Source organism: Peromyscus californicus, unplaced genomic scaffold (genome assembly GCF_007827085.1).
Source record: "Peromyscus californicus insignis strain IS unplaced genomic scaffold, ASM782708v3 Scaffold_12__1_contigs__length_115047231, whole genome shotgun sequence".
Classification (NCBI taxonomy): Eukaryota; Metazoa; Chordata; class Mammalia; order Rodentia; family Cricetidae; genus Peromyscus; species Peromyscus californicus.
The window spans coordinates 37,578,382-37,592,390 of record NW_026294413.1 but is presented as its reverse complement, the minus strand read 5'-3'; the positions used below and the strand labels follow the sequence as shown (position 1 = coordinate 37,592,390).

Sequence of the window (14,009 nt, the reverse complement as noted above, 5' to 3'; positions counted from 1 at the left end):
CTGTTTAAGCCCATAGCAGAGTCTAAACCCAAGTGAGCAATTTATGTATAAGGAAATATTTGTTGAAACTGGTGGTCTAATATCTAGTAGTCCAACAAAGAATACTCAATTCCCTTATACAGATTTGAAATTTACACAAAAGGAAGATGCTCATTTTGGTACACAATAGTGCTTGGGAATACCATTTGGTACTTGTCATGTCACTGGTCCTAGGAAGCACTGTCATAGTAAAATGGAGGAAACAAAGCAGGAGACGGTGGAGTTAGCAGGTACCTGTGATGTTTATGCTACAATACAATGTAGTTATAACACCTTACTGTCTAACCAAATTTAAATTCCTAATCATGACAACTCATAAAACAGCCTATAAGTTCTTTCCAAACCACCATATTTCATATGAAAACACTTTAACAAAATAGATATGCGCAGATAAAAAGTATTATTTTCTGTCTCCTAGAACTGAAGACCAGAGCAAAGACATACATAGTTCTAAATAAAACCACAAACCTCTACTAGCTTTGTCTAAATGTGCCAAATCGTCAACAAAGTGAAGGATATCCGGGTGCTTTTCTTCACATATATCCACCAGGAAATGAAGGAGTGTTGTTTTCTGATCTGCTGATTTTATGTCCTTCAGCTAAGTGAATGAGAAGGGGAAAAAAAAAAACACAAAATATTTAATAATTTATTGATTCATATAATACATTACTCTAGACCAGAAGTTGGCTGGAAAACTTGTTTCAGTTCTGAAAGTATTTGAATATTTTAAAAATTATCTTTTACTTGATGTTGGTTTAAAATTATTAACATTTGTAATAAAGGAGAAATAACTACAAAGCAATCTAGTAGGTAATCATTTGTGGGGGAAAATGAAATGCCTAAGAAACCAGTATAACCTATATACCCTTATAACAGTTAAACCTAAAACAGCCCGGGTGGTTCATGTGTTTATGGTTTGGCATGCATTCACAGACTGCCTATAACACACTGTAGGAGTTTAAGGTAGATACAATGACAAAGTAGTGTTTCTTCAAGAAGCCATTTCATTTTTTGAAAAAGAAAAACAACATATTTGCCTTGGTGTGACAGACACTATAAAAAAAAAAAGTCACAAAGAATATCAGGAGGCTTTGACAGCTGAGAGGAACCTTTGAAAACGAGCAGCTGGATAGGCTTAGGGAAGAGCATGAGAAAATCCCCAAGCACAAGTAGACAAAATAGCATTTTTAAAGTACTTCCAAGGGATGGACTTGCCTGTGCCCCAAGGTTTGGATTGCTACAAGCTTGGTCTTCAGGTTGTGATGCTGGGGGGCATGGACTCAGTATGCAGTACAGCCTTCTGAGAAGTCCTCAAGGATTTCTACTGTGACCCTTTGATACTTCTCACAAAATGGTGTGATAACATTCCTGAGCTCACTTAGGCTCTATGTTTCCTGCAATGTGAGCACATGTGCCCATACATGCCCTATGACTGTTACTGTCATGATGCCATGTAGCAGATAGAAGACTTTCAAAAACTGAGCCTAGAAAGAAAGATACCATAGAAGCTCCAAATTGTGAGATAAAATCCTTCTTAAAAAGCTGTATCACTTGCCAGGTGGTGGCGGCACACGCCTTTAATCCCAGCACTTGGGAGGCAGGCAGGCGGATCTCTGTGAGTTCGAGGCCATCATGGTCTACAAAGAGAATTCCAGGCCAGCCAAGACTATTACACAGAGAAACCCTGTCTCGAAAAAACAAACAACAACAACAAAAAGCTGTATCGTATAACAGCAACACAAAGCTGATAAACACAAGAAAAAATCTAAATGGGTTGAAGTAACAGCAAACTAAAAATGTGTATATGTTGGAAGTTGCAAATAGGGTCAATGGAAAGATATAAATCTGAAAATTGCAGAAAAGAGAAGAAAAGCATGTCACATAATGGAACTAATGTGTCCCCAAGCAATGGAAGTTATTAAACTAGATGAGCGATGATCACATAAACTTTAAAACTTTCCCTGCAGTGTAGAGCAGACAAAGGAATAGAGTGAAGGAAATAACAGAACCACAGAGCCAACTGTAAGAGAAGTGGCTATAATGCAGGCAGGAAACTAAGACAGCTTCCACTGAGGTCGGACCTGGGTCTGGAGGTACTGCACAGGGTAGGTGGGCCTGGAAATTCAGATGACACTGGCCATGGAGATAGCACAGAAATAGACAGAGAGGAAAACTGCTTCAGTTTTGGGTCAAAAGAACTAGAAGATTTTAAGTAATATGCAAATGGTGATGTCTTGAAATGGTGTACATTTACGCAAGTAATATGCTAATGCCAAAGTCCTGAAATGGTGTACATTTGCACAAGTAATATGCAAATAGCGATGTTCTGAAATGGTGTACATTTTAACAAGGAGTCTATTGGTTCTCTTTCATAACTACCTTCGTTCCTGTTTGCACTTCGGGACTTTTGAAACAATACTTATATGGTGTGTGTGTATATATATATATATATACATATATATATATATATGTATATATATATGTATATATATATACACACATATATATATATATATAAACAATGAAATTATTGAGTCGTTTTCTCCCTAAGAACCAACTTTCAATTTTTCAGGGATGATACTATCCCTATAGAGAAGGTTATCAGATCTTGTAAGAACACACTGGTTTTGGAAAAAGTTGTGAGCTCTTTGTTTCAAAATTAATGAGTTCACAAGTAGGTACACAGAATGAGGGAAAGCGGAGAAAGTGAAAACAATAAAGGCAGAAGCTTGAGTTCACAGGGCTCGACCAATCTGTGCCTGAAAGGAGAGAGGAATGCCATCAGGAATTAGAAATGGCTACACTAACACCTGACAGAAGAACCAGAGCTAAGCCAGGTTTTTTTGTTCAATGACTGGATCTCAGGATTTTTGGCAGGGAGAATGGTATGAATACTGGGTTAAAAGATGTTCTGGATCTTTAATGTGGATCACTACCACCAAGTTCTCATTCAGAAAGAATGAATATGTAAAGAACACAATCAACAAACAAACCACTCCTCTCATATCAGAATGGACTACAGAGCAGGCGACTGTAGTCTAAGGGTGCACGGTAATATTGCTTCTTTTCCAACAACTTCCCACTTTAGAATAGGGGTGTGTGTGTGTGTGTGTGTGTGTGTGTGTGTGTGTGTGTGTGTGTGTGCACGTGCATGGTTGTTTCTTGTGTTTTCTCTTTTTTTTCCTTCCATTACAGTATGATTTTTTTGTTTGTCTGTTCGTTTGTTTTCTAAAGATTGGAAGGGCAGTGAGTTATGTGGGTAAGGAGGTGGAGAGGACCTGAGAGGAGCTGGCAGACAGGAGAAACCATGATCAGAATATATTTTATAAAAATTATTTTTAATAAAAATAAGGAAATAAGAAACAAACCAACAAAAATATCCAGAAGTAGTCACTAATGGGCACTGGAAGATACAGGAGCAGTGTCAGCACAGATCAGAAAAAATGTTGGACTGGAGAAGCTAGAGTAGTCATCTGACAGCCTGGCTTTCACATGGATACACATAAGAAATGCTCAAAGGCTACACTGGTCTATTGAGTATATAGTTCAAAGAACAGCTCCTGGGGCTGAGAATGCAATTCAATAGTAGAGTCCTTGCTTAGCATATTCATAGCCCTGAGTTCTATCTTCAGCACTCTAACTCTAACACACACACCACCACCACCACAAAACTAAGAATGATCTTGATACTTCCTCCAAAACAGACACCCACCCATTATTTAATATCTTGTTGACAATGCAGAGGTTTCATAATCCCTAAAAGAGCGTTTCATAGTACTTTTTAAAGGCTCAATTATGATACAAATTGCCACTGACTTACATGAGTGACCTCCTAATGGGAGGCATGCCCTTAAGTTAGTTCTAATAACTTCCAGGGCAAGTTATTAGACCTTAGTTTCCACACAGGTTAACATTACAAAATGGAGCCAAACACAAAAAGGAACTCTAAAGTCAGTATCCAATCCAAACTCAGTAAGCATACATATAAATGGACTGAAAGTGTACCTAGAAAAACAACAAAATGTAAACAAAACAAGTAGAATACAAATAGAGACTCAAATATGTTCAGTTTAAAAGTCATTCCTATATGTGTGGGTCACTTAAAAATTTTCCAGTATTTTCAGTTTTTAGACATATCCCACAAACAGGAATCTTATCTGTAACTTTTCCTTATACTCTATTCTATTCATGCTATCATTTTTAGAAGTGAAAGCTAGCTCAAAGACTGTAAACTTTCACTGATATGTGTTGCATAAAAACATTATTCAATTAAAAAACATTCTAATTCCTGAGTTCCCTTGTTTTTACTTCCTTTAGGTCAGTGACTACTTGGGCATATTGTTCCCTCAGTGGACTCTGAGCCACCCACTATGACAAGTCCCTGTCCTTCCACACTGCACAACTATTATGAGAATCTAACAGACATCCTGTGTGGAATGCTCATTAAGACAAATATAACTGACACCTATAATTGGCAGAAACATAATACAGTTTTCTAAAAAAAATCTTAGGGCATAATCATCCGGTAACTACTAGGATTACTATCTTAAGAAAACTGTGATGAAACTATAATCCACTGGATCAATCTCAATGTTTATTGATGAGTGGTAAGAATAGAAATTTTGGGTTCTATGATACAATATAGTTTGTAGCATCTTCAAGTCACACAAATGCAAAGTATTTTAGGTTCAACATTGGTTGTTTGGTGACAATAAAAAGCTAACACACTGAGGGAAGGTGATGATTTCAGAGGCCATCGTATCAAAATGAACTGATTAGCAAGCTCTAGCTAATACTAAGCAGTGGCGATCTAATATTTAAGAGCAGAGCCACTAAATGCTAAGGAGGAACCCAACACAACAATCTCTCCTAAGCTGAATTTAATCATTTTGAGACTTAAAACAAACAATTGCTCAAAACTTTCAAGTGGATTAGAAACAAGCTTAGTAACTGAAAGGCCCAGCTAGGAAGCTTCTGTTGACTCTCCAGGGCTGCCATGGTGTCCTTCCTGCCTGAATGACCGACCGCTCTCTCTCACAAATCATGTGATAGGATGAATTTTAAAGTTAAGCCTTAAAAAATCATGAAGGAATAATAAAATGCATTTAGAAAGGTCTTAGCTATTTGTACTAGAGAGATATGAATTAAAACTTTTTGACAAACATTAACAATAAAAGGTACATTCTGTTTTTAGTAACCACTTTGTAATGAGTGACTGAGTTAGAAGTAAAATTGAGAGACAGTGCTAATTTTATTGAAATGAAAAATAACTTAAGCACACTTTGTAATGGTAGTTCTTAGAAAGAAAATGAAATGAAATTTCATTCGGGATATTGTTCATGTTAAAAATGGTTTATTTAAATCTTAACAGACATTTCTTGACAGGATTTCCTTCTGTATGATTGTCAAGAGACTTATCTGACAGATAGTAATCATCACTGTTAAACAGAATTCCTTATTCAGGGATTGTTTCTTTAATGTACATTTAATGCAGCATAAATGTCAAATAAACAAAAAGATGGATGGAGTTGCTCTAACCACTCTGTTCATTCCAGACGAAATAATGTTAAAAAGAGACCCTGTAATAAATCATGGCCTGCTTGTCAATCTGCAGTAGAACTCCCTTACAGTGCCAACACAGGGGTTTGGAACATTTTAAAGGTATTCGGCACAAATTTAGATGACATTTAAAGAATATTCCATTGTTTTAGTGACAAAGAAAAAAAAACCTAAAATCAAAACCAAGTATTTTATTATAGATCTTCAGAATCCACAGAACTATAGCTCCTTACTCGCTAAATGAAATTTGTATCTTAAGAATGCTACACCAAAAGCTCCCCAGTTCATATTGTTGCTAATATGTAAGCGAGCATCAAAACTGCAGTGTGTCTGTATAGTTTACACACCTTGGTGAACACCTGAAAACACAACCCAAGTCCAAACCTTGGAATAGCACAATGAACAAACACTCTAGAAGACTGCAATATTAATGCGGAGGACAATAGCATGAATTAATGTCTGTCAACTACACCGAGGCGTGAACCAGCCAAATAATATACCACATATCAGTCCTGTAAAGCAAGCATCTACCAGTCTCTGAGGAAGGAGTCAGTATTAGAGCCATTATTTACAGGGAAAAAACAAGTTCAGAGAGACCAAGTGCCTTAGGCAAATCATACCTTCTACGTGAGCATGACTCGAACATATGCCTGTGTCAATCTCAGCCACTATAAAACAGGATGACTCTAACAAAATGCTAAAAGTCCAGTGGATGAAAACAGTAGTAAAAAACAAAGAGCATTAAATGCAACTGCACGCTTCAATGTCCTTTAGCCCCCAATTCTAGCACCCAAAGGTCTAGAAGCAGACACCCTTCCCTAGGTCGTTTCTAGCTGTAAGAGTATGCTCCTAATTCAATTGCTTTATCTACTAAAAAAAAAAAGTCACCTCACATACCATTAATAAAAACTAATGTGTACGTATTTCTAATAGATAATTTGTCAATACAATCCAGAGTCAATGTGGGAGGGGGAAAGACTAGTAAATTTTAAGCAGACTTATACAAGTTTATTTTAATTTCATATTCTATCTCATGTCCTTTGTAGAATAAAGTTTATAAATGCTTAAAATAGCATCACCAAAAATTAATCCCATGTGAAGATGACTGAGCAAAGACAATATCATATTCCTCAGGAACCTCAAAAACTCAAACACTGGAACTTGTGTAGTGGTGAACTACAGCATTATTATATAACAGTGACATTTTTCTGATGTAATATATAATATATGGACATATAAATTATTGTGCTGATGCAGTTTCCCTGTTAAATTCTCCAATATGAATTGTGAAAGTATCCTTAAAGGGAAATTTGAAAAATAAAAATACTTACGGAGTCTAATATTGTCTAAACAAAGCTACTTCTTAAATTGTTTAAAAGCATCCACCTTTTAATCTAACTGTAAGAATATTGAATTAAATGCTTATGGGGTAATTAAAATCATCAATAAAAATGGAACAAGAAAATTAATTTTAAATTAAAGTCAGCTTTAAGGTTTTAGTTAACAGATAAGTTTTCAATTTAAAAAATAAATTAGCAGAAAAATGGTTTCCACATATGCATGGATTCTATTAGTGTTTTCCATAAACATGGTATACTATTATAAATGATGTGTCAATATTTACACACTATTGCTAACTTGGCAATACTTACATTACCCACACCCTGTAAGTTCTCTAATTCTGCATTTTAGCAGACATAATATCTTATAACCATTAATACAATCTCTTACAGAAATAATTTTTTCACCATGAAAATGTGTGTTGTAGCTGTCCATCACTTTCCTTGGACGCTCTACAGCCATTGACCTTTCTACTGTTCACATGAATTTTATCTTTACAGAAGGCAACACCAAGGCACATATAGAGTGAAGACTTCTCAGACTAACTTCTTTCCTTTGTTAATGCTTATCTTCACTTAAAAAATAACTTATATTGAGCATTGCACAACATTCTGCAGTGCAGGTATACCAGTTAGTCCATTCACCTACTCAAGGACATCTTTTTTTCTGCCATGTTTAGAGAATTAAAACAACACTTCTGCAAGCATTTGTATGGAGGCTTCAACTCATCTGGGCAAATACTTACGACTGTAATTATTGGCTTATTTGTAAACATATATTATATGGTATATATATATAACTGGACAGTGGTGGTGCACACCTTTAATCCAGTACTCTGGGAGACAGAGGCATATGCATGTTGATCCCTGAGTTCAAGGCCAGCCTGGTCTACAGAGGGAGTTCCCGGACAGCCAGGGCTACAAAGAGAAAATCTGTCTAGAAGAAAGAAAGAAGGAAAGGAGGAAAGAAAGAAACAAAGAAGAAGGAAAGAAATAAAGAGAGAAAACTATACACATAATAAGAATACAATATATAGTATACAGTATATATAAAATAAAATTATATAGCCTTCTTGACTGGTGGGTTTTCCAAAATGGTTGTACCACTTTTCACTTCCAGTAGCCATTATAGTAGGTACATAGTGGTATCTTATTTTATTTGACAGTTTGTAGTGATGTGCTATATGGGCACACTGTAGTGCCAGAAAAACTCCACCTCTATTTTCTTCAAGTCCCATCTAATTTTGAGAATTAAACTATCAAAGACAAATTACTAGGAAAACACATAAATGTCACATGGCACAAGCCCTCAGAAAGAAAAGACTCAAGAAGCAGGTGCAGTCAGTTATTTTAGTTATATGCTGTGCATAGTTGTTTCCTACAGACTAAAACAGTCTCCCCCAGAACTTGAGGGGAAGTTCATAAGACTAAACTCAAGAAACTTAGGAGACTCAGGAAGGAAATGGAAGAGAGGGGAGGGGAAGGAAGATAGGAGAAGAGACAGAGGGGAGGAGAAAATGGGGAGGAACAGGAGAGAAAGAGGGGGTTGGAAAGGAGAGGCAGGGAGGGCAGAGGGAAGGAGCAGGAATCACCTACCTAGACCCTTCTACAAAACTGACTGCTGGTTGTTCAGGAATTCCAGGGATGTAGCTATCCTGAGACACCACCCTGGCTGTGCTGTGGTGGGGGCTTTTAAGTGATGCAGCTGCCTAAATAATCCAAATAAAGTCACCACTCACCAGGCTAGACTTAGATAGACTTGTTTCTTTGGTTTGTTGCTAGTGCCCTATTTGAAGTGAATAGACATTTATTTACATCTGCATAGGAAATATCAGGCAACAAATGTGTTAGACAGAACAGTCAGTTGCAAATGAAGAGAACCAGCTGTAAAGAGGGCTGTGGAGAACTAACTGTTCCTACTTCTCACCCTTGAGGAAGACAGCCCAGCATTTTTCTGTTACAAGTAGGTCAATGTTCATGTGAGAAACTCCTGATTTTTAAGAAACAAGACCAAGGTTTAGGTTGTTCTTACATAAATATTTTTGTTTGTCCTTGACTGAAATGTAAATAGCCAGAATGTCACATTTTAACCCCTTCAGTATCATTTCAATTTCTTATTTGCTTTCTACATATTCCCTGATACACTATTTACATTTTTTATTGTATTTTAATTGAGTTGTTCTCATTGCTAAGGTTTAAAATTGTTGAACACCACCCGCCATCAAAGATTTTCTTGTAGTCTGTGGCTTACATTTTAATCCTATTAAATGTTTATCACTAATTTTTAATTGTTTGCTTTTTCATAATTTTCTGTTCTAACAGGCTTTTTATTGAATTTTAATAATTTTATTATTAAATTAAAAAGTTTCTTGCTAAACCCAAAGTCAGACACTTTTGTCAATGTTATTCTCTATGAAATGCATCATTTTCCATTATATTATAAATTTTGAGTTTAATTTGTAAGATATCTGAGGTCTGTATTTTTTTTCCTAGCACGGAGATGTTTAGATATTCCAGCCAGCTTTCTTAGGAGAGCATTTTCTCTATTATTTTATCACTCCTCCTTTGTCAAAGAAGAGTTGATTAGGATTTGTTTGTGTTTCTAGGCTATTATGTGCAATTTACCATGGTTTATTTTATTTTATTTTATTTTATTTTATTTTTGGCTAATCACAGTATTTTGATTATTGCAGCACTATACTGAGACTTGAAGTCAGACTTCCAGTATGGAGGCTCTTCACCAGTTTTGTGTTATCTATTCAAGGTCTTTTGCTTCTCCACATAAACAATAGACATGCTTTGTCAATATCCATCATGTAACTTGTTAAGACTTTGACTTGGGCACTATTTTGAATATACAGATCAAATTAGAAAAGGGTAGCAACTTAAAAAAAATAGATACATCCTGTTTGTGAACCAGGAGTAGTTTATACCTCTTCACAAGCATCTACTTTCCTGTTCATTGCATATAATGCTAAGTGTGGGTCTCCTGTAAATATTTGTTATTAACTTGGAGTAGGGTTCCCTTCAAAATTCACTTAGAACTTTTATTCTGAGTGGATTTTGTCAAATGCCTTTTGCATACTACTGTGGTGACTTTTATTCCTAAGCCTGTTGATATAATGACTTGCATCTATTTCCAAATGTTGAGCCATCATAACCTCAAAGAAGTAGCTAGTAATCTCTGTGATTCCACTAGTATAAACAACTGGCCTTAGTTTTAATTAAACATTTGCTACAATTAATTACCAAAACAATCTGGACCTTGTTTTTCATCCTTCACATGGTTAATAATTATTGATTAAGTTATTTTGATAAAGGTCTTTGGGGATTTTTTCTCTTGTATGTTGTGACACATCTATTGTGCCATTAAGGAATGGTTCCATTTCATCTTATAACCATACTACTACTTTCTTATCCTTTCAATATCCATGGAAAAAAATAATGTTAATTCCTTTATGCTTACATGGAAATACCGCATTTGTTTTTTCCTTTTTCTTGTTTAGATTGGCTATAAGTTTATTAATATTACTTTCTTTTTAAGGTATAAGATTTCATGCAGTTATTTCTAGGTTCATATAGTGTAAGATAATACACTAACTATTATACACATGCAAGGCTGAAAATATCTCTTCAATGCTATTCACTGTGCTCAGCAAATGTTTATAAATTATATATTCATTTAAAAAAATAGGCCAATTTAACTAATTTTATTATAAACTCCCAATGTTTATATCTGAGTTCTAAGCTACCTATGTATTCACTTCATCACCATGTTCTTCATGTTCCTTAAGAACAAAAATTGATAAGACTATTACCATGTGGATAACAATGCTACATGCTTTGCCTCTAACCCACCCTGCCCCCCCCCATGTTCAAAAAATAAAGAATCCTTGGTATATAATGAAAAAAAGTTAAGCAAAGAGCTTCTTAGAGTTATCAGGAATGGTGTATCTTTTGAGGTTTCATTTATAAAATATAAAGATGAGCCTAAATTGAACCAGAAATAGGAGAAATTAATCTTGGCTGCTAGCTCTGATGTCCATCTGTTTGTGTGTCTTTAGTAATGGTTGTGAAGATAATGCTAGGGGTGGAAATCTGAGGGAAGCTTGCTTTCAAAGCAGAGATGTCAGTACAAAGGCTATGCCTAAGCAAATAAACCCTTTCATAGTTTATTAGAAGGGTGTTCCTAATTTACAACTCATTCTAGCAAATTAAAAAACAAAGATAAGGAGAGGTAATAGTAAATCCAATTAAATACTCTTTGGGGGAAATGCTTCAGATTAAGGTGTTAAGTTAAAAGGGGTTCTGCATTCCAAATACTCTCCCACTGCTTTATAAATCAGGATTTCTGTGATTTAATTGGCTGTATGTAAAATAAGAATGGCATTTGTTCTTTGCAACTCTTTGGCCCATAAATGCTTTAACTTTCAAAGGGTGCCAAAATGTACTGGTATGATTCTGCCAATTTGATGAAAAATAAAAATCCTTCTAAAACACTGAATGCAGATGGAACAATGGGTTTGTTTGGCAGAGATCTTTCTTAAAAATAACTTCAGAGGAAATGAAAAAGTGACACATGAAAGTCAAAATTTCACCCACAAAAATCTGCAATCCCTAACCAGTAAAACTATGACAGATATGCAAAATACAAACTGTCTGTGATAGGCCAAGACACTCTTGACTCTTTATATGGTGATTGAAATTCTACCTGTACAGGGCCAGGGTTTGCATAATGACTCAGGATATGGGCCTTCCATTTCTTTTAATGTACTGTATGTGTCTCAAATTCCCATTTCTCTTCAAAAATTGTCATTTTGAGAAGAGTGCTCAGATTGCAGGAATGAAAAGCAGCAGTTTTAGGAAATATTTTCAGCACTTTGCCTTAAGTTGTTTCATTTTGTTTTTGTTTTGCTGTTGGTTCGTTTTCATTTCCTCATGTTTGTTTGTTGATTATTTACTTCCAGACCATCAGTCAGGGATTCTCCATTTTTGAATTACACAAGCATCTCAAGAGAGGCAAAATGATTCCCAGTATGGGCTGAGTGTTATAGTCACCTGGTGCTCATTTTAAAATGCCACACAAAGTCATTTTTGATGAAGAGGATCAGGGATAATGATTTTTAAAGAGTACTCCATGTTGCAAATCAATAAATATGATTGAAGTAGGAGATGTCCACAATTTCAAAAGGCTACTCACTACAGTCAGGATAGACATTAAACAAAATGGAAATTTGATGTTTTCATTGAAATCTTTCCCATCACAGATTTGGTGAAGTTACTTTACTGTAGGAAAGCTTGTGCTAAGAAAAGAAATATCCAGAAGGTCACATAGAAAATCTTGCACTGGAGAAAAGGAACTCAGACACAAATCTGCTTTCTTTGCCCTTCAACCACTTTCCTCTTACTTCCACGCCTACAGAACATTGGTATGCATGTTTTGGCAATTTTAACATAGCAATGAACTTTCTAATGTCCTGATAGACAATGGAAAATTTCCTACAAGAAATAAAGTGGCTAGTTTAAGGTGGAATCAGTAAGTATATCTTTTGTAAGAAAACAACAACAAAAAAGTCTCTTCTATTACCTCAACATAGGAAGTCATTTAAATAATGTAGAACAAAAAGCTACAACATCCTATGATATTGATTAGAATTTGTTATTCAGAAATCACACATCTCATTAAATATTAGTAAACATTATTAAACACATGTCGGCACCACTGTGTGCAGATTTGAACCATCTGTTCCTTAAATTTACAAGTCAAAATTATCTCATATATTTTAATGTAATGTTGAACTTTGATAATCAGGGTCAATTCACTCATTAGTTAAAATGCTAATTTTAACTGGAAATAAAATATTTTGGCTATGCCAGTGAGTTCTCTTAAAGAAACACTCTCATCACTAAACAGATTAAAATTTTATAAGTAAGCACTTTGGACACACAAGTATCTACCATCTATATGATGGGTTTCGAAGGAAATGAATTTACATTTTATCATTATCAGGGAGTGTGTGTGTGTGTGTGTGTGTGTGTGTGTGTGTGTGTGTAACATGGATGTGAGCACACAAAATGCCTACTACCAGCTTTTAAAGTGCAAAGTATTACTATTTTCACAGAATTTAATGAATGACAAACTGTTCTTCATTTACATTCTACTGTTTATCCTTTTGAAAAGGCAAGGCAAGGTATCCATAACACTACCAAAGCTAGGGACAACATTGCTGTCACTGAAAAATACATCCAAAAGGCTTTCTTACAGAGTGCCCTATCAATTTAGGAGGCCCAGAGTATATATTTGTGGCAGTGAGGAGGGAAGAGAAAGAGATGGTCCTTGAGGAAAGATCCACATGAAGCTGGTTCAGCCTTTGCTGTGTATAAGGGCACTACTCAACCCATATCTTTTATAAAGATAGAGGTGTAGAATTTCTTTAGTTAATTGGGGAAAGGGAGTCTAAAAATTTTTAGCTCAATAAAATATTTCTATACTTTAACTATCATAAAAACCCATGTCTATACACCAACTCTAATTTTTATATACATATTATTAAAGTTTCAAGTTGATGTTCACCTTATAACTCCAATTTAATTTTGCATTTATTTGACATTTACTACATAGCATCTTTCAAATCAGAGGTATCATAGTTATCACTCTGAAAAACAAATGCATACAAAAACATAAGTCTGAATATTGAACTATAATGGGTATGGAATTCAAAATCTGTGTACCAATTACTAAATAGCAATACTAATTCTTTTAAACTCATGCATTATTATACCTAAGCTTTATCTAAAAGGAAATTTAAAATAAGGATTTCAGATATAGATCATTAAATGCCACATAATTACTCAGCATGTTTGAACAGATTAAAATATTTCATGGCTTTATACTGTCAAATAAATAAAGAGCTCCATATACGGGGGATTATCAAGAAACCAAATGCTTTATATTTGGAGTGAAAAATTTAATCACAACTGTCAAAGATCAAGCTGCTACTTCTGATAACAAACGTGATGAGATACCATCTTGTTCAATATACACTTTCAACTTGACATGCAGGCTAATGA

At 35.1% G+C, this 14,009-nt stretch overlaps 1 protein-coding gene across 3 annotated transcripts in view; it reads right to left on the bottom strand.

The window, feature by feature from the left end:
- The window catches only part of Diaph3 (diaphanous related formin 3), a 502,378-nt gene that overhangs the window by 199,969 nt on the left and 288,400 nt on the right, over positions 1 to 14,009 (bottom strand). For all 3 annotated transcript variants that reach the window (XM_052732620.1, XM_052732621.1, XM_052732622.1), the window contains one exon: positions 508 to 637. In XM_052732620.1, the coding sequence (XP_052588580.1) occupies positions 508 to 637 (130 nt within the window). The remainder of the gene's footprint in view (positions 1 to 507; positions 638 to 14,009) is intronic.